The sequence below is a fragment of the Chiloscyllium punctatum genome, chromosome 49 (assembly GCF_047496795.1).
Source record: "Chiloscyllium punctatum isolate Juve2018m chromosome 49, sChiPun1.3, whole genome shotgun sequence".
NCBI lineage: Eukaryota > Metazoa > Chordata > Chondrichthyes > Orectolobiformes > Hemiscylliidae > Chiloscyllium > Chiloscyllium punctatum.
In genome coordinates this window covers 6,441,510-6,468,405 of record NC_092787.1, presented here as the reverse complement: position 1 = coordinate 6,468,405, position 26,896 = coordinate 6,441,510, and the positions used below count along the sequence as shown (strand labels likewise).

The window sequence follows — 26,896 nt, the reverse complement described above, 5'->3', positions numbered from 1 at the left end:
GCTGACTCTGTCCTATCCTGTTACTACTATCCAGATGTGTCGTAATTTCATCCTTTATAATAGACTCCAGCATCTTTCCCACCATTGAGGTCAGACTAACTGGTCTATAATTTCCTGCTTTCTCTCTCCCACCTTTCTTAAAAAGTGGTATAACATTAGCCACCCTCCAATCTGCAGGAACTGATCCTGAATCTATCGAACTCTGGAAAATAATCACCAAAGCATCCATGATTTCTCGAGCCACCTCCTTCAGTACCCTGGGATGTAGACTATCAGGCCCCGGGGACTTATCAACCTTCAGACCTAACAGTCTCTCCAACACCAATTCCTGGCAAATATAAATTCTCTTCAGTTCAGGTCCTTCAGCCACTGTTACCTCAGGGAGATTGCTTGTGTCTTCCCCAGTGAACACAGATCTGAAGTACCAATTCAATTCTTCTGCCATTTCTTTGTTCTCCTGTTTCTGTCTTCAAGGGCCCAATTTTAGTCTTAACCATTTTTTTGCCTTTCACATACCTAAAAATCGTTTACTATCCTCCTTTATATTATTGGCCAGTTTACCTTCGTACCTCATTTTTTTTCTCTGCAAATTTCCTTCTTAGTAATCCTCTGTTGTTCTTTAAAAGCTTCCCAGTCCTCCATTTTCCCACTTATCTTTGCTATGTTATACTTTTTCTCTTTTGACTTTATATGTTTCTAACTTCCCTCGTCAGCCACGGCCACCTATGCCGCCTCCTAGGATCTTTCTTCCTTCTTGGAATGAACTGATCCTGCAACTTCTGCATTACACACAGAAATATCCGCCATTGTTCCTCCACTGTCATCCCTGCTAAGGTATTGCACCATTGAACTTTGGCCAGCTCCTCCCTCATAGCTCCATAGCTCCCTTTATTCAACTGAAAAATTGTCACTTCCAATTGTACCCTCTCCCCCTCAAATTGCAGATTGAAGCTTATTGTATTATGGTCACTACTTCCCAATGGCTCCTTCACTTCGAGGTCCCTGACCAATTCTGGTTCGTTGCACAATACCAGATCCAGAACTGCTTTCTCCCTGGTCGGCTCCAACACCAACTGTTCTAAGAATCCATCTCTGAGGCACTCCACAAAGTCTCTTTCTTGAGGTCCAATACCATCCTGATTCTCCCAGTCTACCTGCATGTTGAAATCCCCCATAACAACTGTAGTAACATCTTTGCGACAGGCCAAATTCAGCTCCTGATTTAACTTACATCCGACATCCAGACTGTTTGGGAGCCTGTAGATAACTCCCAAGAGGGTCTTTTTACCCTTAGTATTTCTCAGCTCTATCCACACTGACTCTACATCCCCTGATTCTAGGTCCCCCTGCACAAGGGACTGAACATCATCCCTTACCAACATGGCCACCCCACCCCCTCTGCCCGTCAGTCTGTCCTTACGATAGCACGTGTAGCCTTGAATATTCATTTCCCAGGCCCTGTCCACTTGAAGCCACGTCTCAGTTATCCCCACAATATCGTATCTGCCAATTTCCAAAAGAGCCTCAAGCTCATCCATCTTATTTCTAATGCTTCGTGCATTCATGTATAGTAGTTTTAATTTGTTACTGCCCTCACCCTTTCCGTCAACTCCTATTTCACTCAACCTTACAGCATGATCCCTTTCTGAGTTTTCTGCCTCATTGATACAGTTGTCTTTCTTGACTTCCCTTGTTCTAACTTTCCCTCCAATTTCCTTCTTAAACATCCAGTTTGTCCCCTCCCCCCCCCTACTACTTAGTTTAAACGTAGCTGTGTTGCAGTAGCAAACCTGCCTGCCAGAATGCTGGTCCATAACCTATTAAGGTGCAAACCATCTCTCTTGTAGAATTTATGCTTGCTACAAAATATGCCCCAGTGATCCAAGAATTTAAATCCTTGCTTCCTGCACCAGTTCCCCAGCCACACGTTCAAGTCCATTATCTCCCTGTTTCTGGCCACACCAGCCCGAGGAACTGGAAGCAAACCGGAGATAACCACCTTGGACGTCCTGCTTTTCAGCCTTCTTCCTAGTTCTCCGAAGTCCCGCTGTAGTATGTTCCTCCTCTTCTTCCCGACATCATTTGTGCCGACATGTACCACCACCTCTGGCTCTCCACCTTCGTCCTTGAGGATTTCCTGCACTCTGTGATGTCTTTAACCCTGGCACTAGGAAGGTAACACACCATCCTTAAGTCTCGTCTGCTGCCGCAAAAACCCCAGTCAGTTCCTCTCACTATGGAGTTCCCTATAACAACGGCTCTGTGTAATGTCTGACTCTTCCGCTCTGTCTCCACACCAACTTTTGATTGACAGACCTGGCCGCCTTTGTCATTGACATTTCTGTAATTCCTTTCTCTTCAATCTGATCATCTATTATCACCAGCATCTTGCTTAGTAGTTATCTCCAAAGTAGTTTCTTCCTTTGGCACAGAAGGAAGCTGTCTCTCTTCTCCCTCGAGATCTATATTTAGGAGTCTATTTACGAAATGACCAGTATGTACATCTTTTTTGCCAAATTGCAAAAACTTCGCCTTGAGTTTCTATGGGTGTTGGCCAGGGCTGCTTTTTTTCCGATGACCAAGTTTTCTGTGGGTTTGTCCCTGGCCAGAATTTGGCAAACTTTCAGTATTCCTTTTTTTTAATGACATTCTATTTTGCCTTTAGAAATTGTTTAAAACATAACTACTTTACCAAGTTTTGCATTAGTAACAAAAATCATATGATAGTATTAAATGGATCTGCTGGGCTCAGGTAGATGTCTATTTTGGCCATCATTTAATTCTGCAAAAGTAATATAGCCGCTGTTCATGAAGTTTAAATATCAGCTATAGAATATTTATCACCAAAATTCCTGGGACTTTTCTGAAAAGTGAGAAGTCAGAAAAGTAGACTCAATAGCTGGCCATGGTTTAACGTCTGTCTTTCAGAAGCCGCTAACCACAGTGCTTGCCCATGATGCAGGATTCTGTTGGGTAGCTACTAATGCAAGGAAGTCTGTTAGGTAAAAACAACAGGTCTTTAAAACATGAAAAGCCTTGGAAGAATTGTGAACTGTTGCATTATCGTGCAGTGCATTACTAGTTTAAGATCCCCTTTAAGAAAATGAACCTGCTTATTCACAAGGACCATGGATTTGTACAAAATATTATCTTAAATTATTACTGCATATGTTAACACTCATGGTGAAATTATGCCTCTAGGATTTTACTAATATTTTGAAGCTTTACAGTGTTTACAAAATGGCATATTGTTTGGATCTGAAGAGAGCATTATATTGAGTTAGCACTTCGAGTCAACACCTTCATGGATTCAAAAGAGTATTATCTGTTAATATGTGAAAAAAAACTTTATTGATCCAGATATTCTGATGGTCAGATGGCCATTAGAGCAGTGTAGAGTAAAGTTGCATATTGGGACCATGCATAATTGTCCAGGATATTGAGGACTTGTAAGTTTGTAAAAGGAGGTCTCCATTCAGGAATCTTCAGTGCTGATGTTTAAAAGTAAAGGTAATGGATTTTTAAAAATTTGATCAAGGTTCCTGACCCTGTTTGTAATGTCTAGGCCAATAACTGAGCTTGCTAGGGAAAAGACTACACTCTCCTCCTGGACAGATTAGCAGGCCTGAGTGTTTATTCATTAAAGGAATGTGGGCTATACAGGTCATCATTTATTGTCCATCACTCGTTTCTCTTCAGAACATGATGGTGAGCTACTTCTTGAACCATTGCAGTCCATTTGGTCTAGGCACACCCAGAATGCTGTTTGGGTGAAAATCCTGGAACTCCATCCTAAGAAGGACTAGGAACATATTTCATTGTCAGGATGATGAGTGCCTTGGTTGGGAGCTTGCAGGTGGTGCTGTTCCTGTATGTTGGCATTTATCTGATGTCCTTGTCATTCTAGATGGCAGCGATGGTTTGCTTGGAAGGTGCTGCCTAAGAAGCCTTGGTGAATTTCTGCAGTGCATCTTGTAGATCGTGTACACTTCTGCTGAGTGTCGGTGATGGAGGGAGTGAATGTTTAAGGATGTGGTGCCAATCAAGCGGGATGCTTTGTCCTTGATGGTGTCAAGTTTGTGTTGTTGGAGCTGCAGTCATCCAGGTAAGTGGGGAGTATTCTGTGACACTCCTGATTTGTGTCTTGAAGGTAGGCGAGCTTTGGGGAGTCAGGAGGTAAGTTAATTACTGCAGGATTCCTAGCCTCTGACTTGTTTGAGTAGCCACGGTATGTATATGTGAATCCTACTTTAGTTTCTAGGATGTTGATGAAGATTCAGTAATGAGAATGCTAAGAAACTCTGTGGTGAAGATGCTCATTGTGGCAATAATATTATTTGCTGTTTTAGGTCCAGGTCTTGCTGCATATGGATACAGATTTCTTCAGTTCTGGAGAAGAGTCACTGGACTCAAAATGTTGACTTTATTTTCTTTTCAATGAGACTGCCAGACTGCTGAGTTTCTCCAGCAATTACTATTTGTGAGAGTTTAGGAGCAGATCACTGCTAAGCAAGTGCTTCTTAATAGTGCTGTTGACGAGGTGTCCCACCATCTTACTGATGATTAGGAGTAGTGGGCAGTAAGTGTCTGGATGTGTCCTGCTTATTGTGTGGATAAGATACTTAGGCAGTTTTCCAAATAGTTGGATTGATTCCAGTGTTGTTAATGTGCTACGGTACACTAGTTTCTGGACCTCAGCTTTTCAGTCCAATTGCTGGAATTTTGCCAGTATGGCAGTACCCTGTGTCTTCAGGCTGTTTCTTGATCTAATGTGAAGTGAAATGAAATGACTGAAGGTGAATCTGGGAGGCTGGGATGGATCATCCACTCAACAGTTCTAACTGAAGATTGTTACAGATACTTCAGCATTAACTTTTGCACTGATGTGTTGTACTCCCCATTTTTAAGGAGTGAGTTGTTTAATTGTTTGCCACTATTTTCAGTTTTAATACCAAGCTTCTAAAAATTTCTCTGGTTTTAATATTGACCTTGGGATGAGTGCCTCAATTTGCCAGCTCTCTTTAGTTTGCATTTCTGAAGCTGGGTAATGGGTTTAAAATTCATTCCACAGTTGCCTTTTCAACAATATCATTCAAACCAAACCCACAACCTCTGCCTACTATCTGAAGGGCATCATGCCAAACTTTCCTCCCAGTCACATGCTATCTTGGAAATACTTTGGTAACATTCCACCCCCATCACTAGATCAAAATTGAGGAACTGTCTCACCATAGCATTCTTTACACAGACAGTAGGCCTTCCTAATGACTTAATATCCTTTTAGATTTGTTTATAAATGAGGTGGTGAAACTGCTCCCCTTCAGGTGAGCTCCTGTTCATTTCACATTGGGATAGTTTACCCATATGGAATTTTCTGATAAAACAACCAAACTGTGAATGCAATATATAAATGCATGTTTTTGCTTACAAGAAAGAGCTGAAAAAGTTGTTTTTTTCTGTTAAACTGATGCAATAAAGGTAAAAATATAATGTAACCAGCTGACATTGTTTTTTGGAATGGAGCAGCTTTTTAAGTTAGTTAAGTTAAGTTTACTTTACTGAGCCACGAGAACGTAGTCTTGATGTATTCTTCAAATATCTGTGGCGTTTGCTATACAAGATTCTGTTGGAGAAATATTGGAATTAATTATTAAGGAAGTAATAAGAATTTTGGAAAATTATTAATCTAGCAGAGTCAGGACGGCTTCGTGAAAGGGAAATTAGATTAATTTGTTAAGAGTTTTTTGTGGAAGTTCCAACCAGAGTGGAGGGGGAAACCAGCAGATGTTGTATTTGGACTTCCATAAGGCATTCGACAAGGTACTTTACAAAAGGTTAAGTCATAAGATAAGAACTCATGGTGTTAGAGTTGGTATATTGGTGTGGATAGAGAACTAGCTACTGGGCTGGAAGCCATGAGTGGAGATAAGAGGTTATTTTTCAAGTTGGCAACCTGTAACTAGTGAAGTTCTATCAGAATCAGTGGTTCTACAATGACAGAGTAAGGAAGTACATGTAGTGTAGCCAAATTTTCAGATAACACAAGAATAGGTGGAAAGGCAAGTTGTGAAGGAGATGCAGATAGTTTACAAACAGTTGTTAATAGGTTAAGTAAGTGGGCAAAATGTTGGCAAATGGAGTATAATAACGGAAAGTGTGAAGTTGCTTATTTTAGAAGGGAGAACACTATCATTTAAATGGAGGAAATCTGTAGAAATGTGCAACACAAAGGGACTCTGGTGTACTTGTTCAGGGAACGCAGAAAACCACACAGGTGTAATAGTTTATCAGGAAGGCAATTGGAACGTTGTCCCTTATTTCAAGGGGTTTTAAGTATTAGACTAGGGAGGTCTTATTGCAACTGTACAAGGTGCTGATGAGTCCGTATCTGGACTAAGAGCAGCTTTGATCCCCTTAAAATTGTTTCATTTGAGGCTGTTCAGAGAAGGTTTACCATGATGATTTCCTGGTATGTTGGGACGTCTCATGAGCAAAGACGAAATGGATGGGGACTCTATATACTGGAGGATTCTTAAAGGTTTGACAGGGTAACTTCTGAGAGGATGTTAGCCCTCATAGGAGAATCTAGGAGCAGCAAGCATAGCCTCAGAATTTAAGGCTGAGATTCTTGATCACTAGTGGAATTGAGTGTTATGAAGAAAAGGCAGGAAATTGGATGTGAGAAATGTCGGATCAGCAATGATCCAGTGGTGATCCTGTGATGGTGAAGTGGACTCAAGATACCAAATAGCCACACTTTCTATTTTTTATGGTCTTATAAATTCTGTGCTAGATTCTAAACTTGTACTGCTTTTTTTTAATATGAAAGGGTGGTAAGGACAAGTCGGGAACTGTGGACCAGTGAGTCTAACATCTGTGGTGGGCAAGGTGTTGGAGGGTATCCTGAGGGACAGGATGCACATGTATTTGGAAAAGCACGGACTGATTAGGGATAGTCAATATGGCTTTATGCATGGGAAATCATGTCTCACAACTTGATTTGAATTCTTTGAAGAAGTAACAAAGAGGATTGAGGGCAGAGCAGTGGATGTGATCTGTATGCACTTCAGTAAGGCAATCAACAAGGCCCCCCCATGGGAGACTGGTTAACAAGGTTAGATCTCATGGAATACAGGGAGAACTAGCCATTTGGGTACAGAATTGGTTCAAAGATAGAAGACAAGAGGGTGGTGGTGGAGGGTTGTTTTTCAGACTGGAGCCCTGTTACCAGTGGACTGCCACAAGGATCTGTGCTGGGTCCCCTACTTTTTCCTCATTTATATAAGTGATTTGGATGTGGGCATAAGAAGTATAGTTAGTAAGTTTGCAGTTCACACCAAAATTGGAGTGTTGTGGACAGCAATCAAGGTTACCTCAGATTACAACAGGATCCTGATGAGATGAGCTGATGAGCCAATGTACTGAGAAGTGGCAGGTGGAGTTTAATTTAGATAAATGTGAGGTGCTGCACTTTGGGAAAGCAAATCTTAGCAGGACTTATACACTTAATGGTAAGGCTGTAGGGAGTGTTGCTGAACAAAGAGACCTTGGTGTGCAGGTTCATTGCTCCTTGAAAGTGGAGTCGCAGGTGGATAGGATCATGAAGAAGGTGTGTGGTATGCTTTCCTTTATTGGTCAGAGTATTGAGTACATGAGTTGGGAGGTCATGTTGTGGCTGTACAGGACATTGGTTAGGCCACTATTGGAATATTGTGTGCAATTCTGGTCTCCTTATCCGAAAGATGTTGTGAAACTTGAAAGGGTTCAGAACTGATTAACAAGGAGTTTGCCAGAATTAGAGGATTTGAGCTATATAGAGAGAGGTTGAATAGGCTGGGGCTGTTTTCCCTGGAGCGTCGGAGGCTGAGGGGTGACCTTTATAGAAATTTATAAAATCATGCGGGGCATGGATAGGATAAATAGATGAAGTCTTTTCCATGGGGCCAGAGAGTCCAGAACTAGAGGGCATAGGTTTAGGGTGAGAGGGGAAAGATATAAAAGAGACCCGAAGGGCAACTTTTTCACGCAGAGGGTGGCACGTGTATGGAATGAGCTGCCAGAGGAAGTGGTGGAGGCTGGTACAATTGCAACATTTAAGAGGCATTTGGATGGGTGTATGAATAGGAAGGGATTGGAGGGATATGGGCCGGGTGCTGGCAGGTGGGACTAGATTGGGTTGGGATATCTGGTCAGCATCAAGTTGGATCGAAGGATCTGTTTCCATGCTGTACATCTCTATGATTCTTGCTCTGTGATTGCCGTTAAAGGCTTGCCATGAATCTGGTAAGGTAAAACATCAATTCCCCAAGTCACTTGTAATGTCAACATGACAATGATTCCATTATAATGCTAATGAGAAGCTAAATACATAATGTCTGGGATTTAACCACCAGCAACAACCACTTTATCTGAATTAATACCTGTTCAAAATGAATCTGCCTTTTCTTACATCTGCCTGCTTGCAATCTTTTCATTTTGAAGTAGTTGTTGTTATCTGTTGCTTTAGATCTGTAGAACTCTCTTGTTGTAATTCATCGTATCATTAAGTGCTGAATGTTATAATTGGAGCCTAGCCTTGATGTGCATAAAATTTTTTATTTCTATGGAGAGACATTTCATATTGTGTACCTCAAGATTTAACCCATTTGAAAGCACATTGATACGAATGTTGGATATTTGGGGTAAAAAAATGAAAATGTAGGAAATATTCAGCAAGTCAGGTAGTATCTGGAGAAAGAAACCGAGATAATGTTTTATACCATTAAAACGTCATCAGAAATTCAGCCTGTCCTCGTAAGTGAATGTGGGTAAATCTCCAAGTAACCTCTGTGAATGTGTTAAACTTATCCAACTGTTGTGTGAGATCTGCCTCAATCTATCATCTAATGCTGTCCATTGTTCAGCAAATAGTGTCAGTCGCAGAGAACTGAAACAGCTCTGCTTCTCTGTAAAATGATTTGCATAGATTTCTGCAGCTTTTCTCAATTTAAGTAAATGTTCTTGTGTTCTCCCAGAATGAACAGCCTCACATATCTGTAAATGGGCAACATGGTAGGTAGCTCAGTGGTTAGCACTGCTGTGTCATTGCACCAGAGACCAGGATTTGATTCCAGCCTTAGATGAGTGTCTGTGTGGAGTTTGCACATTCTCCCCATGTCTGTGTGGGTTTCCAGCTACAGTCCAAAGCTGTGCGGGTTAGGTGGATTGGCCGTGCAAAATTGATCATAATGTCTAGGGCTGCATAGGCTAGGTGGATTATCCATGGAAAACGTAGGATTACAGGGGATGGGGTAGAGGGTTGCGTTCAGATGTTGGTGTGGACTCGATGGGCCAAATGGCCTGTTTGCATGTTGCAGGGATTCCATGATTCTACAACTGCTTTATTGGCTTGAGAATGCAAAATAAATATTAGTGAACAGTGTGAAGAAATGGAAAATTACTTCCTAAACATTGCGAATGGGTCTAGTAAAAAGGAAACTTAATGCATATCTCCAGAAGTTGTTTATTACAGAAAAATAATTGATGCACACAATGGAATTCTCTACTACAGGAATAGAAATGAAACACCAAGTATTGAAAAAAAATTTGATACCTCAGTGGGGGAGAACTGACATATCTTTTTAGAAAGATGAGCTAAGATGAGTCAAATGTTCTATGTCTTCTGTACTCATCTGATGACTGGTAATTTAGAGACCTTTTGTTGCATATAGAACTGTACTACCTTTACTGTAGTTTACTATATTTGGGAAAGAAACAATTAAGGGAGAAAATCAGATGAGAAATAAAATAAGCATTCTTGTACTTTTGTTTATTCACTTTTGTGATTTCTTGGAGACCATGACGAATGAGAGCTGTTGAATTTTGAGTAATATTTAATGGACATTTTTCTAATTTATCCTATATGATAGCAACATTTTTACCATATGTTTTGATTCTTTGGTATCAGTTAAGTTTTATTAAAATCAGAAAGCAAAATGAAACAGTTTGGTAAGGTCCTAGGGAGTGTTGCTGAACAAAGAGACCTTGGAGTGCAGGTTCATAGCTCCTTGAAAGTGGAGTCGCAGGTAAATGGGATAGTGAAGAAGGTGTTTGGTATGCTTTCCTTTATTGGTCAGAATATTGAGTACAGGAGTTGGAAGGTCATGTTGTGGCTGTACAGGACATTGTTCAGGCCACTTTTGGAATACTGCATGCATTTAGAGTCTCCTTCTTATCGGAAGGAAGTTGTGAAACTTGAAAGGGTTCAGAAAAGATTTACAAGGATGCTCCCAGGGTTGGAGGATTTGAGCTATAGGGAGAGGCTGAACAGGCTGGAGCTGTTTTCCTTGGACCTTCGGAGGTTGAGGGGGTGATCTTGTAGAGATTTACAAAATTAGAGGGACATGGATAGGGTAAATAGACAAAGTCTTTTCCCTGGGGTCGAGGAGTCCAGAACTAGAGGGCATAGGTTTAGTGTGAGAGGGGAAAGATATAAAAGAGACCCAAGGGGCAACTTTTTCACGCAGAGGGTGGTACATGTATGGAATGAGCTGCCAGAGGAAGTGATGGAGGCTGGTACAATTGCAACATTTATGAGACATTTGGATGGGTATATGAATAGGAAGGATTTGGAGGGATATGGGCTGGGTGCTGGCAGGTGGGACTAAGATTGGGTTGGGATATCTGGTTGGCATGGATGGGTTGGACTGAAGGGTCTGTTTCCATGCTGTACATCTCTATGACTCTGACTCTATCTATAACTCAATTATTTTAATTCATAATTGTAATATAATTTAAATTATTAATATTTGAATCATGTGGAGATGTGGAAATACTTTATCGAGTTAATCTTACAGCAAATAAAACCATACTATCATGAATGGAATGATGCCTTCAGAATGCTTAGAGCAGAGAAGGGGATTTCGTGGTGGGCATCATGTAGAAGTTTATCAATCACATAAGACTTGGGAAATGAAGTAGGGCATTCAATCCATTGGGTCTGCTTTGCCATTCAGTGTGATCATGGCCTAATCTGATAATCAGATTCACTTTCTTACTTTGTCCACATTACTCTTGATTCTGTTACTGATTAAAGATACAGCCTCAGCAACCTTCTGTGGTAAAGAATTCCACAGATTAATTCTTGAATGTACACATAACTGATCCTCCAGAGTGTTCTGAAGTAGAGAAATCTAAAGGCTCTCACCTTCTCAGGAAAAAAATTCTTCCTCATCTCTGTCCTAAATGGTCTACTGTTTATGCCTAGGCTATGACCCCGCATTCTACTGTCCTATCCACCTCTGTCAAGGGAAACATCCTTCTTGCATTTAATTGGTGAGCCTTGTAAGAATTACATTTGAATGAGATCACCTCTCATTTTTCTGAATTTCTGAGAATTAAGGTCCATTTAATCTTATCTCATAGCCAGTTCCTGCATCCCAGGAATTTTATTGGTAAATCTTTGCATGCACACTCTTTTTGGCAAGTATATCTTTCACATGTTAGGGAATCCAGAAGTGTGCACAATATTAGAAGTGTCGTCTCATCAAGGCTCTGTATAATTGAAGTAAGACCGCATCACCCATACACTGAAATTCCCTCGTATTAAAGGATAACATACAATTTGCCACCTTAATTGCTTGCCGTGTCTTCATGTGAACTTTCAGTGCCTCGTTAGTAAGGCCTTTAAAGTTTCTTTGAAGTTCAACCCTTGTCAGTTTCTCACCATTTTAAGAAATAGGCTTTATGTTTTCTTACCAACATGATTAATCTAGCATTTATCAACTTTGTCTTATTTTTGGCTGCACGTAGCCTCTCCAAATCCCCACTTGACAACTCTAACCTCTACATTTTGTTATTTGCAAACTCAGAAACATTGCATTTAATCCTCACATCCTTGTAATTGACAGATTCTGAATAATTGGGATACAAGCAATGATTCTTCAATACACTGCTAGCCAGTGTACCAACCAAGAAAATTACCCATTTATTCCTACTCACTGGTTTCTGTTCATTAATCAGTTCTCAATCCATGTTAGTGTACTCTTCTCCTTCCTGATCCCAATCTCTTTCTTTTGCTCTAATTTTGTTTACTAACCTGTTGAGTTGGACTTTATCAAAAGTTTTCTGAAAATCTAAATGTACCTCCATTCACTATTTCGCTCTTACGTGTTCTGCTCGTTACATCCTCAGGAAAAAACTCCCAGCAAATTTATAACATACAATTTCCATTTTATAAATTGATGTTGACTGCCCAGTTGTGCCATATTTTTGTGTCCTGTTATTCTTTACTCAGATTGCAGCATTTTACCTATGACTGATGTTAAACTAAACGTAGTTTCCTGTGTTTTATCCCCTTATTTCTTAAATTGTGGGCTTATAGTTGCCATCTTCAGATCTGAAGGAACTGTTCCAAAGTCTATAGAATTTTGAAAGACTATTCACAATGAATCAATTATATCTACTGATCCCTCTTTCAGCTTCCAGGGATCTAGATAATTGGGTCCAGGGGATTTATCTATTTGAAGTATCCAGTAATTTTTCTAGTACTGCCTTTTTCACTAATTGCTATCTCATTCCCCATTTAAATTTGCCCCCTTGGTTCTCCATTATTTCCAGGAAGTTTTTAGTATTTTCCTTAGGGATGCCAATCAGAAAGCATTTGTTTAATTTCTCTGTCATTTCCTTATTTCTCATTGTAAATTCTCTTGACTCCACTGTAATGAACCATCTCCCTTTTTTTCCTTTTCTTTGTCATTCTTTGCAGGATTCTGAAATACCGTTAGTTCCTCAGGCTTGTCTTTTTTTTGGAAACTTTACATGCATTTTTCCTCATATAATGACGTTGTTGATTTATTTTGTTAGTCTTGCTTGAAATACTTTGTTTTCTGGGTTTTTGAACATTAATATGAAATGTCATCATTCTTCTTTCCTAAAGACTTTCTTAAAACAAGGTATCGATGGGCCCATTATCATTGCATATTACGAGATTTGAAACAACTTATTCCTTTGTTAGTGTCTCAATGTACTGATCTAGGAAACCATCTTGCAGATATTCTAAGGACTTATCCTTCACAATATTTGCATTAATTGGATTCACTGTGTCTCTGTAGATTGAAACTCCACCCTGTAAATATTTGATTTATCCTTGTTACATACACTGCTAATTTGTTGATTTCTGTTGCTGTTTACAATATCACTTCTGATCAGCGTTGAATAAACAACTCCCCATCAGTGTTTTCTGCTTTTGAACTTTAGGAACGAAGGTCTTTTCTTACTACTGTACACCACTAATGCTATGCTTAATTAATAGAGCTACCCTACGTTTTCTCAGCTTCCTAATACTACTGACTGTTATGTACACTTGGATACTCAGCTACCAGATTTGGTTTCCTTGTAGCTACCCTGTAGAATGGCTATCTGGTCACTTATGAATCATCAAAGATAAATTAATATGTTAGTTGCAAATGCTACACATGTTCAAATACAGAGCCCTTAATTTTATTTTTACCATTTTTCTAAACTCTATCTCAATCTGCTGGTACATTCTTTGCAATCATCCTCCCTGCCATAATTGCTACCTTGCTGTATCGTCCTTTAATTTACTCGGTTCATATACAGGTATAATGTTAGAACCACTGTTCTAGGAAGTGGTACAACAATTTCCTTCATTATACTACTCGCTATAATATTGGTCCTAGCAAGATTTGGGTGAAGTCTATCCTAGTGGTACAGCTCCCACTTTTCCTGCTGCTGCTAAAGGTGTCCCACAAGCTGAAATCCGTTTTTTTTCCTGTAACAGTGTTTCAACCATATATTCATCATTTTAATCTAATTTACCCTATGTCAATTTACAAATGCCTCAGATCATAATCTAAGGATTAATACTTTTTTGAGATTTGGCTTCATTTAATGGTTAGCTGTTGATGTAGCCTGTGCAAAATCCCTTTCCTTTTCTTTGACCGTAACAACTGGCTCCTCACTCTAAATTCCTCTCAACCCTGATAGATATCCCAAACCCTCTCACACCAGGTCAGCAATGCAGCCGCAGCCTCAATTCTTGCTCCCAGCTGCAAATAACAGGGCCTAACCCCTGACCTTACCCTGCAAGGCATAATGCTTCTCCTTGTGACTTCTCGATCCCCTTACCTGCTTAACTCACGGTTGCACCTTTGTGTCCCCTGACCACTGACCAAATCAAATGATACTCCCCTAACAGATCAGAATGCCTTTCTGGAACAAAGTACCTGGGTGATTTTCCTCTCCCTCTGATGCAATGCCTACAGTTTGATCGCCAGCTTGTGAACTTAAAATCAAAATTCCTTAAACCATTGATAGTTACTTCTGATGTAGTTCCCATACATTGCCCATAGAATCCAGGAGTCTTAGAGATGTTCAGCACAGAAACAAACACTTCGGTCCAACCCGTCCATGCCGACCAGATATCTGAACCCAATCTCGTCCCACCTGCCAGCAACCGGCCCACATCCCCCCAAACCCTTACTATTCATATATTCATCCAGATGTCTTTTAAATGTTGCAATTGTACCAGCCTCCACCACTTCCTCGGGCAGCTCATACCATACTCTTAACACCCTCTGAAAACGTTGCCCCTTTAGGTCTCTCTTAATATTGTTCCCTTCTCACCCTACACCTATGCTTTCCAGTTCTGGACTCCCCGACTCCAGGGAAGAGGCTTTGTCTATTTATCCTATCCATGTCCCTCATGAATTTATAAACCTTTATAACGTCACCCCTCAGCCTCCGAACCTCCAGGGAAAACAGCCCAGCCTGTTTAGCTTCTCCCTATAGCTCAAATCCTCCAACCCTGGGAGCATCCTTGTAAATCTTTTCTGAACCCTTTCAAGTTTCACAACATCCTTCCGATAGGAAGGAGACCAGAATTGCCTGCAGTATTCCAACAGTGGCCTAACCAATGTCCTGAACAGCCACAACATGACCTCTCAACTCCTATACTCAATACTCTGACCAGTAAAGGAAAGCATACCAAACGCCACCTTCATTATCCTATCAACCTGCACTCCAAGGTATCTTTATTCAGCAACACTCCCAAGGACCTTACCATTAAGTGTATAAGTCCAGCTAAGATTTGCTTTCCCAAAATGCAGCACCTCACATTTATCTAAGTTAAACTCCATCTGCCACTTCTCAGCCTATTGGTCCATCTGATCAAGATCCTGTTGTAATCTGAGGTAACCCTCTTTGCTGTCCACTACACCTCCAATTTTGGTGTCATCTGCAAACTTACTAACTATACCTCTTATGGTCACATCCAAGTCATTTATGTAAGTGGCGAAATGTAGTGGATCCAGCACTGATCCTTGTGGCACTCCACTGGTCACAGGCCTCCAGTCTGAAAAAACACCACTCCACCACCACCCTCTGTCTTCTACCTTTGAGCCAGTTCTTTATCCAAATGGCTAGTTCTCCCTTTATTCCATGAGATCTAACCTTGTTAACCAGTCTCCCATTGGGAACCTTGTGAACACCTTACTGAAGTCCATATCGATCACATCTGCTCTGCCCTCATCAATCCTTTTCATTACTTCTTCAAAATATCCATTCAAGCTTGTTAGACATGATTTCCCCCACACAAAGCAATGTTGACTATCCCTAATCAGTCCTCGCCTTTCCAAATACATGTACATCCTGTCTCTCAGGATTCCCTTCAACAACTTGCCCACCACTGAAGTTAGGCTCACTGGTCTATACTTCCTGGCTTGTCCTTACCACCCTTCTTGAACAGTGGCACCACGTTAGCCAACCTCCAGTCTTCCAGCACCTCATCTGTGACTATCGATGAGACAAGCATCTCAGCAAGGGGCCCAGTAATCACTTCCCTAGCTCCCCATGCAGTTCTCGGGTACACCTGATCAGGTCCTGGGGAGTTTTCCACTTTTAATGCTTTTCAAGACTCTCCCACATGTTGCAGTTTTACATCACCACCTGTCCTATTATCTTTACTGTGTTAATTAAATTGTTTTAAAATTTATACTTCCCTTCTTTTTACCAAACACTATCACTCACTGAACTCCCAGTTCCCCTCATTCAGAGACCAGCACCCAAGAGACTCTTATACGCTGGGGGGAAAAAATAATACATCAGCTCTGGTAAAACTCAGAAGCCAGCATAGACCAGGTATATAATTAACTCTGTATAATACTTTGAGAGCTTGTTTGTCCCTGTATAAGACTAAGAAAAAACTTTTTTTAAACTGTAATGTTTTTAGTTATTTGCTAAATGTAAACAAAATCTAGACTTGAGAGAATAACTATGCACTTTCCTCTCAATCACAAACTCCTGGTTTCAAGCTCTTAAAGCAGCACTTGGTGCCACCTTCCTTGGTACAGCGTAAACTGCTTTACCTCAATATGCAAACTTGATACAAGAGTAGCTAATCTATTTATAAGTGCTGAATTAAGTAAATATATTCCATGAAATGATCATCTGAAAAACTACCAAAGTAAGATTTGACAAGACTCCATAGCTCAGGATGAGGTTTTGGATGTAGGTTTGCTCACTGAGCTTGAAGGTTCATTTCCAGACATTTCGTCACCCTACTAGGTAACATCTTCAGTGGGCCTCAGGCAAAGCACTGCTGAAAATTCCTGCTTTCTACTTGTGTTTGGGTTTCTTTGGGTTGGTGATGCCATTTCCTGTGGTGAAGTCACTTCCTATTCTCTTTCTCAGGGGTTGGTAGATGGTGTCTAACTCATGAGTTTGTTGATAGAGTTTCGGTTGGAATGCCAAGCTTCTACATGATTGCTACAGAAGCAATCACCCCAATATCCACAAACTAAGCTGTAGCAGAACATTATTTCAATAAGCCAACACACTTTGCAGCACAGAGGAACTACCCAAAACAAAGGAAAATCACCTATACGGTGTACTCAAAAAGAATGGGTACCCAATGAACACAGTCCGCTGATTTCTCAGCAACAAACACAAACAAGCAGACAAAACACTTCCAGAAACCCTACTCGCTCTCTCCTATATCAAAGACATCTCGGAAATGACTGCCAGACTACTCCGATCCCTTTGCATCATGGTAGCCCACAAACCCACCAACACACGAAAACAACAGCTAACGAACTTGAAAGACCCTATTCAGACAACTAGCAAAGCTCATGTCATTTACAAAATCCCATGCAAGGACTGTAACAAATACTACATTGGACAAACAGGCAGAAAATTAGCCACCAGGATACATGAACACCAACTAGCCCCAAAAAACATGACCCTCTCTCATTAGTATCCTTATATATGGATGAGGAAGGACACTACTTTGACTGGGACAACACATCCATCCTAGGACAAGCCAAACAATGACATGCACAAGATTTTCTAGAAGCGTGGCATTCCAACTAGAACTGTATCAACCAACACAACAAGTTAGACCTCATATACCAACCCCTGAGGAAAAAAAAGAAGTGACTTCACCACAGGAAATAACATCACCACAGGAAATGACATCACCAACCCAAAGAAACCCAAACCTAGAAAGCAGGAATTTTCAGCAGAGCTTTGCCTGAGGCCCACTGAAGATGTTACCTAGTAGGGTGACAGAACGTCTGGAAATGAACCTTCAAGCTCAGCGAGCAAACCTACATACAAAACTACCAAAGTAACAAGATCATATCCTGTTCTTTGAACTTGGATTTTTTTTTATTCTTGAATCTAATTTGAATGTTCTGTAATATGCTGAGAAGTCTCACTTCTCAAAGTCTGTTATATTTGAGTTTTCAATCTAGGTATTTTCTTAGGTTTGGCATCACTGACCACTAAGATGCATTTTATTCATAAGTGTAAAAAATGCCATTACATGATTCTCATGATTTCATTTTGTTGGATCACAAACCAAGTATATAAACAGTTATAAAACAGTGACTTATACATTTCTTGTGAAAAAATAATAAAGATATTGGCATGGTGGATCAGTGGTTAGCACTGCTGCCTCACAGAGCTAAGGATTCGGGTTTGGTTCCCACCTTGGACAACTATGTGTGCAGTTTGCACATTCTCCCCATGTTTGCGTGGGTTTCCTCTGGGTGCCCCGGTTTCCTCCCACAATCAAAGATGTATGAGTCAGGTGAATTGGCCATGCTAAATTGCTCATTGTGTTAGATGCGCTAGTCAGGGGTAAACAAAAGGGTTGGGGAATGGGTCAGGGTGAGCTACTCTTCAGAGGGTCAGTGTGGACTTGTTGGGCTGAAGGGCCTATTTCCATGCTGTCGGGAACCTAGTCTAATCTAATCACTCACTTTCTGTCCATTTAGTTTTAAGATGGACCTAACGTATGTGTATGTGTTGTGATTTCCAAAGCTGTTCATTGCCAATTGCAGAGAGGTATAGACGTGAAAACCCTTTTGTCAAAAGGATGTCAGACTTAAATTTTAAGTTCCTCTCCACAGATGCTGGTCATTCTTGTTATTTCCAGAATTTGACTATTTAAGATTTCCAGTGTCTGTAACACTTTACTGTTTGGCTTTTTCTGCTGGTAGAAAACTGCAAAACCAATTGTTTGTTGGCAGGATGTCATCTCAGACATATCAACAGCCTTTTGAAAATACACTGGGAAAGGAAAATCTGGATTTCCTATATCAGTATTAAATATGTTGTCTTTATTTGACAATAGTATGCAGCCTTTTGCAGCCTAATTATGCAGCCAACAAGTTAGATTCCATATTGTGTGTTCTTTAGGCATTTGCACCTCATGGAGTTTTCTGCAGTTAGCTGATTTGTCTTCTGGGCTTTTCCTTTGGCAAAATAATGTGTCCTTTACCTTTGCTATCCAGTTGCTGACTGTAGCAAAACAAAAAGTTAATAGTTCATAATAAACAAAAAAAAATCTCATGTCAAGCATAATCAATGAAATTCTGCAAAGACGCATATGGCAGAATTTACACTTTGCAAGATCTATCATAAAACGTTTGCGTTACTAAATCTTTGCGAAGGCATTTTTAGCTCCCTGCAGTCAGTTTAAAAACTGGAAAACTAGCATTCTGATTTGGAAGCTAAACTCTTTTCTTAAAATAAATTGCGAGTTTGTATGTGAAAAAATATTTAAGATGGAATTAATTAATCTTTTTAGACTGATTACACTTCATCAATCTGGGGGGCAAAATAACAGGCATTTAAATATTGTGCACATTCAGCAACAGATGTGGTTTCTGATTGTGTCAAGCAGGAAGGAAAAAACCTTGCCTTGCTTCACCTATCCAGAATCTTGGGACTAAGGAGCAATTAAGCATTCAATTAGTTATACTGCAGACTGCTGGTTTCATATTCTCCAGAGCTTCTGCTGTCAATTCAACTTTAATGGTATGACCACTTTTGTGAAGTTGTCTACATTCTAATGGAGTGGTATTCATTTATACAGAATCATATGATTTCAGAACTGAGATTTGTATTTTTGATTTTTAGTTTAAAAGATATTGTATAATAATAGCACTTGACTAAGAATTCACTTTGGACTGCTGGTGTTTTTCTCTATAGGTACGTTTAAAAAAAGTCATCTTGCTGTACCATTTGCTACTTTGAGGTCTGAGTTGTAGAGGGATTACAAGAGCTTATGAGGAAGTTCTGCTGTGAAAGAGAAAACCAGTGGCAAGACAAAATTGCTGAACATAAGGAGCATCTAACAGGAAAAGACGGAGAAGGGAAGCTGGAACAGCAAGTGGAGAATCATGGTATGTTCTTGGGTTTTGTCACTTCTGACCTTGTTTCATGTGATACATTAGCTGATAGTCTAATGGATGCAATCAAAGCAGCTCAGTAAAACAAAAATCTATTCAGTAGTTTGATATTAACTATATGGGTACTATAATTCCATGTGCAGAGTGTATGGTCTTGAGTTATTTCCAAGATTTTTAAACCACAGAATTAAGCCTCCAGAGTCTGCAGCATATGAATTATTAATTATAAAGAGGATGTTCATAAATTACACGCTGTAATGAAACCGGTGTTAACATGCTGCTATAAGATGCCAAATGACCTTGCACTGTGCTGCATAGCTAAAATTTTAGGTGCTTGTCATTGTCCTCCGTGTAGCAGAATCATTGCAGTGAGTGAATCAGGATACTTTTGACAGATGTATCAGCTAGCTTGGCTATTGTGAAGTGAACAGATGCTGCATGTCAGCACCATCTAATCTTCTGCTCAAATTACTTTATTATATCACCTGATTAAACGATAATGTCAAAAAAGACTAATGAAACCTAAGAAAAATATTCTAATACTTACTAATACTATTAAAATTTACATTATTAGAAGTGTTACTTTTGATTATGGACTTGTATATTGCTTTAAAATTAGATCTAGTAATAGAAGCAAAATCTATTTATGATGAAATTAAAATAATTGGTTAGTATGCTTTGAATTTATTATAACCATGAGAGGAATTAAAGGCCAAAGTCTTCACCCAGTCTCTAATAAATTTTTAAGGAAATTCGTAGTTTTGTGTACCATATACTAACTGACAACAGAATAATGATGGAAGTTGAAAAATGTCCCAACAAATCAAGAAAATCTTTTAGAAGTATCTACATTAGTTGGAAGAACTGGGGTGGGGCTGGCTCAAGGGCAGTGGGGAGAGTGTGGCTTGGGAAGGGGAAAAGGGGTGAAGTGGAGGTGGGTGTTGGCACATATGTGGTATGTTGGGGGGGAGGTCAGGAAACACACTTTCAATAAAGATACTAATTTCATTGCAAATTTTTTGAGAGTCTGTTAACCTTCACAAAATTTTATACAAATTGTTCATCGGTCTAATGACTATAAATCAGCTTTAACCACAATGCTTTCAATATGCTGCACCGTATCGTATTGGGTATAATTTGAAAGTGCAAGAATCATAGTCTAGGTGATAGTCAAAGGCTGCATTATATCCAAGCACTGCGTGGGTGTGTTTTAACAATGTATCAAGTATCTTTCCTAGGATCCATAATTTATTTAGCATAATATTTTGCACAACTGTTTGCAAACTGAAATGAAAATAAACTGTGTACATAAAATTTGGAGCTTAGATTTTGGAATTAACACATTATGAAAAGAACAGTGGAAATGCAGATGCATCAAGAGTTCTGAGTTTTATTTTGTCGGTTTAGTACAACATCACCGTAGAGATAGAATGAAGAAACAAAAATGGAAAATAAATCCAGAAAAGACAATAAAATGAGTATTCACGAATTGTGCAAAGAAGTGGGACTAGCTTAATTTGGGAAACCTGGTCAGTATGAATGAGTTGGACATTAGAGTCTGTTTCTGTCTTCTATGATTCTGTGATTTTGACTGTTGATTGCTCGTGGCTGCAATAGTTCCCTATTGCTTGTTCAGGATTACTAGTCAGTAATCACCTGGAGAAATTACTGGTCAACCCTTTTCTGTAAAAGGTATGTCTGGATACATAGGAGAGGAAGACTTGTCAAAAATGGGCAGTAAAGGAAGATGAATGTATAAATATTAATGATTTTATTAAAAGTATATAATATAATAGATCTGTAGTGTGCAAACCTATCTGTTGGACTTTTCTTATAAAAAATGACTTCTATATTTGAGAGCACTAGAAAAAGAAAGGAACATTTCCTGGTAACAAATGGGAAACCTTTTAAAAGTGCAATGTGAAGTCTTTATCCACAGCTTATTGCTGGTTTGAGAATTCTTTACTTGGCTCCTCTTGAGGGATCAGTATCAATTGTATTATTTGTACATTGTCTTAGTGTGATACGCTAACAACATCTTTGTTTTTATAGGGGATATCATCTTAATTCATCAAGTTAGGCGAGGACTGTTACAGTTATTGAATGTTGTTTTGCACACTGTTCGCAATTTTCTTTTTGATCTTTAGTAAACCTCCTATTCTGGTTTGACATCTGTTTTCCTCATCTGTATTAGTTGTTTCACATCGCAATTTTAATAACAGGATTAGCAAACCCAGGCTGGGAAGAGTAAAGATATTTGGCACCCTCTTAGGTTGGCACCCTTTCGCAGTAATGTTGAATCTTTTCTCAAACGACTTTCTTTCTGTTTGGTTAAATCTTTTTCCCATTCTGTCTAGTTCCCTAACCCTAGATTATTTGTTAATAGCTTCTGAAAGCTTGTAGCATTTGAGGTTATGTCTTGCAAGGATAGTTCTGAATCTGTACATATCAAGCTGGTGTCAAATTTGAGGCTGTTTTGAGATCTTTCCAAGTCTGTCTTTTCCACAGCAGTACCTTTTGCTATTGTGTGATATGACAGATCTTGCTGCAGGAGCTACCACCTTACTTGACTTGAAATAAATTACCGTCATATTTTGACACTGTGTCCAGGACATATGGAATATCTGTTAATTTAATATTAATGCACATAATTAGCTAAGTAATATTTGAATTTTTTTTATTCACTTGGATGTGGGCATCATTTGCTGGATCAGCAGTTAATGCCCGTCCCTTGTTGCACTTGAGAAAGTGGTGGTGAGCTGCCGCCTTGAACTGCTGCAAGTCATGTGGTTTTGGTAGACCCACAATGCCATTAGGGAGGGCATACCAGGGTTTTGACACAACAGTGACACTAAAGGAATGGCGACATGTTTCAAGACAGGATGCTGAATGTCTTGAAGGCAGAGCTTGCAACTCGTGATGGTGGTTGTGGAGGTGAAGAGTTAACAGGAAAAACTTCCCGTGGATGTATTTTATACATTTGATTACTTCTACATTAAGAAACACAAAAGATAAGAACGAGTGAACCATTCAGCCCATCAAGCCTGCTCCATCATTCAAAGTGGTAAATGTATTCAGTTTTCTACCTTCCATAGAAACAATCTGTCAGTGTTAAAATAACCACTGTTTTAATGTTAAATTAATTGATTTGCCTATGATGTCAGAAGACCACTCTCAGCACTTTATTGCACGATTCACTATCTTTTTTAATTACTGTCTGGGGTCACTTATTGCTTTTTGTCTTGGTTTATAATGGGTTCAGAGGGCATGCTATTACAAATTGCTATCTGTTGTGTTTGGAGACTCTGAGGCCTGGAACTTCTTAAGTTATTCTTCTGAATTGTAATAACCACTAGGGACCTGTTTTGCATCAACACAGCCTCAAAATAGAGTCCCTAATGGCATTACAACCTACAGTTGTAATATTGCGGTGTAAAGCCTTTAAACTTAAAATAAGGACATTAATGAGGCATGAAAGCAGAACTGTCTAAAGTGAATTGGCTAATTAGGTTGAAGGATAGTTTAATAGAGATGCACTGGCCGACGTAAGGGATATTTCAATACATTGAATATATACATTCTAATGACTAAGAAAGCTTTCAAGAGATGAATCCATTATCCATGGTTATCTAAAGGCTTAGAGATAGCATCAGACAAAGAAAACATAATTGATGGAAAATAAGGAAATGACAGGTGAGTTGAGAAGGTATCTTTAATCATTGTTCACTATAAAAAAGTACAAGGAACATCTCGACAACAGCTATAAATCAATAAATAAAAGGTAAGATGGAGCTCAGCTTAAAATCACCTGGGAAGTGCTACTGAGTAAATTGTTGGTGCTGTAGGCTAACTCCTGCATAGGTCCTAATGGATTTCATCTAGGATCTTAACAGAAGTAGCAATTGACATAGTTGATGTGTTGGTTTTAATTTTCCATAACTCCCGAGATTCAGAGTCTCCTGCTAAATTGAAGCTCCTTTATTCAAAAAGGGTGGAGACAAAAAGCAGGAAGCTACAGACCAGGTAACTGACATGGTGAAAATGTTGGACTATGTTATGAAAGAAGTTATAGCATGGCACTTGGATATGGTTGAGATAATCAGATGAGATAACATTGTTTTGGAAAGGGAAATCATATTTAACCAATCTATTGGAGCTCTTTTGAAGAGGTGTCCTTTACTGTGGTTAAAGGGGAACTGTTGGACATACAATACTTAGATTATGAGAAAGCATTTAATAAAGTGATATATCCAAACTTAAGTGTAGAATAAAAGCTAAAGGTATGGTGATAGCACGTAGCCAATCATTCTTCCCAAGAGGAACCTGAGAATTGGAGTAAGTGGATCTTTCTCAGGTTGGCAAGATGTAATGATTGGTGTACCACAGTGATCGATGTTTGGACCTCAACTGCTTACAATTTACATAAGTATCTTGGAATAAGAGTTGGAAGGTACTGTTGCTAGATATGCCAACAACAAAGATTAGTAGGAAAGGAAGCAAATATAACTTATATGTGTGTTGCCTTAATTGAGTGGGTAAAGATTTGCAAGTGGCTTATGATGTGGGAAACTTTTAAAGTTGTCCATTTTGGCAGGAATAATTGTTTTTAAAGTTTATTACCTAAATCTTAAGGAAATGCAAACCTCTGAGATGCAGAGGGATCTGGATGCCTAAGTGCATAAATGGCAAAAGGGAGGTGCAGCAAATGGCAGGTGCAGCAAATATTTGGGAAAGTTAATAGAGTGCCTGGGGAATTGAATACTAAAGGAGGGTTTGCTTCACTTTTATACAGGACTTTATTTAAGAAGGCATTTAAGTACATTGCAGACAGTTCAGGGTAGAATTTGGAGACTAATTTCTTGAATGGACATGTTGCCGTTTCCAAAAACATTAGACAGATATTCGCTTTTATCAGCTTGAGTTTCAAAGAGCATAGAGCAATTTCATTGAAACATATAGGATCCTGAGAGGTTTTGAGAGTCAAGAGGATGTTCCCTCTTAGGGGGCAATCTAGAACGCATAAACACTGTTCAGAAATAAACAATCATTCAATTAAAAATGAAGTAAATATTTTTCAGAGGGTTGAGAGTGTTTGGAACTCTCCTTCCTGAAAAGGCAATGGAAGAAGAGTTGTAGAGTTATACAACACGGAAACAGACACTTCGGTCCAACAGACCAGATATCCTTAATTGATCTAGTCCCATTGCCAGCATTTGGCCCATATCCCTCTACATCCTTCCTCTTTATATACCCATCCAGGTGCTTTTAAATGTTGTAATTGTAACCCCTTCACCGTCACTTCTGGCAGCTCACTCCATACACTCACCACCCTCTGCGTGAAAAAGCTGCCCCTCCAGTCCCTTCTAAATATTTCCCCCTCACCTTAAACCTATGCCTTCCAGCTTTGGATGCCCTTAACCATGGAGGAAAAACCTTGGCTATTCACTCTCGATACCCTCATGATTTTATAAACCTCTTGAAGGTCACACCACAGACTCCAATGCACCAGGGAATAAAGTCCCAGCCTATTCAGCCTTTCCCTATAGTTCAAACCCTCCATTTGCAGCAACATCCTCATAAATCTTTTTTAAACTCTTCCATGTTTAACAGCATCCTTCCTACAGCAGGGAGACCAGAATTGAATACAGTATTCTAAAAGTAGCTTTGCCAATGTCTTGTACAGCTGCAATATGACGCCCCAACTCGGTATACTCAGTGTGCTGACCAGTGAAGGAATGTGTGCCAAAAGCCGCCTTCACCATCTTGTCTATTTGAGACTCCATTTTCAAGAACTATCCAACTGCACCTCTGTCACCTTGACACTCCCCAGTGCCCTACCATTAACTGTATAAGTTCTGCCCTGGTTTGCCTTACCAAAATGCAGCACCTCATATTTATCTAAATTAAACTCCATTTGCCATTCGTTGGTCCATGGCCCATCTTATCAAGGTCCTGTTGTACTCTAAGATAACCTTTTTCATTGTCCACTACATCCTACTAACAAGGTGATCAAAACTGAACACAATACTCCAAGTGCAGCCTCAGCAACATCCCATACAACTGCAACGTAACTTCCGAACTTCTATACTCAGTGTTTTGATTGATGAAGGCCAGTGTCCCAAAAGCTTACTTCACTGCCCTATCCATCTGTGACTCTCCCCTTTTAGAGAACCATGCATCTGAACTCCAAGGTCCTTCCATCCCACCACACTGCTTAAGGCCCAACCATTCATAATGAAACTCTTACCTTGATTCGGCTTTCCAAAATGCGAGATCTCACACTTATCTATATTAAACTCCATTTACCATTTCTCGGCCCACTTCCCCAGCTGATCATGGTCCTGCTGCAATTTCTGATGATCTTCCTCACAGTCCATATTGCCTATTTTAGTGTCATCAGCGAACTTACTAATCATGCCTTGTACATTGTCATTTAAATCATTGATCGAGATAACAAATAGTAATGGGCTCAGCACCGACACCTGAGGTACTCCACTAGTCACAGGCCTCCAGTCCGACAAGCATTCTTCCTCTCTTACCCTCTGCTTCCTACCATCAAGCCACTTTTGTATCCAGTTTGCCAGCCTGCCCTGGATTCTGTGCGATCTCACCTTCCCGAGCAGCCTTCCATGGAGAACCTAGAAAAGGCCTTACTGAAATCCATATAGACTATGTCTACTGGCTTGCCCTCGTCAACCTTCCTGTTCACTTCTTCAAAGAACTCTAACAAATTTGTGAGGCATGATCTCCCACTCACAAAGCCATGCTGACTACTCCGAATGAAACCCTGACTTTCCAAATGCATGCAAATCTTATCCCTTAATCTTGTCAAGTAACTTACCCACCATAGATGTTAAGCTTACTAGTCTACAGTTCCCAGGCTTTTCTTTGCAGCCCTTCTTAAATAATGGCACAGCATTCGCTACTCTCCAGTCTTCCAGGACCTCACCCGTGGCTAATGATAATGCAAAACTATCAGCCAGGGCCCCCGCAATTACTACTTTAGCTTATTGCAGTGTTCTTGTATATATCTGGTCAGGACTAGGAGATTTATCCACCATCTTACATTCTAATACATCCAGCACCAACTCTCTGCTGGTGAAGACGGCCCTTGCTGTTTGAATTCGCTGGACATCGGAGTGCATCTGGGAAAATCAACAAACAGTGAAATTCACAACTGATCTTGGAGAAATTGTTTGGGC

At 39.8% G+C, this 26,896-nt stretch overlaps 1 protein-coding gene across 7 annotated transcripts in view; it reads left to right on the top strand.

The window, feature by feature from the left end:
* The window catches only part of strbp (spermatid perinuclear RNA binding protein), a 198,107-nt gene that overhangs the window by 69,569 nt on the left and 101,642 nt on the right, over nucleotides 1–26,896 (top strand). For 6 of the 7 annotated variants that reach the window (XM_072566329.1, XM_072566326.1, XM_072566323.1 and 3 more), the window contains one exon: nucleotides 19,495–19,688. In XM_072566329.1, the coding sequence (XP_072422430.1) occupies nucleotides 19,686–19,688 (3 nt within the window). In that variant the 5' untranslated portion in view covers nucleotides 19,495–19,685. Of the gene's footprint in view, nucleotides 1–3,907; nucleotides 4,106–19,494; nucleotides 19,689–26,896 lie in introns of all 7 variants that reach the window. The other variant, XM_072566324.1, reaches the window with a different exon arrangement.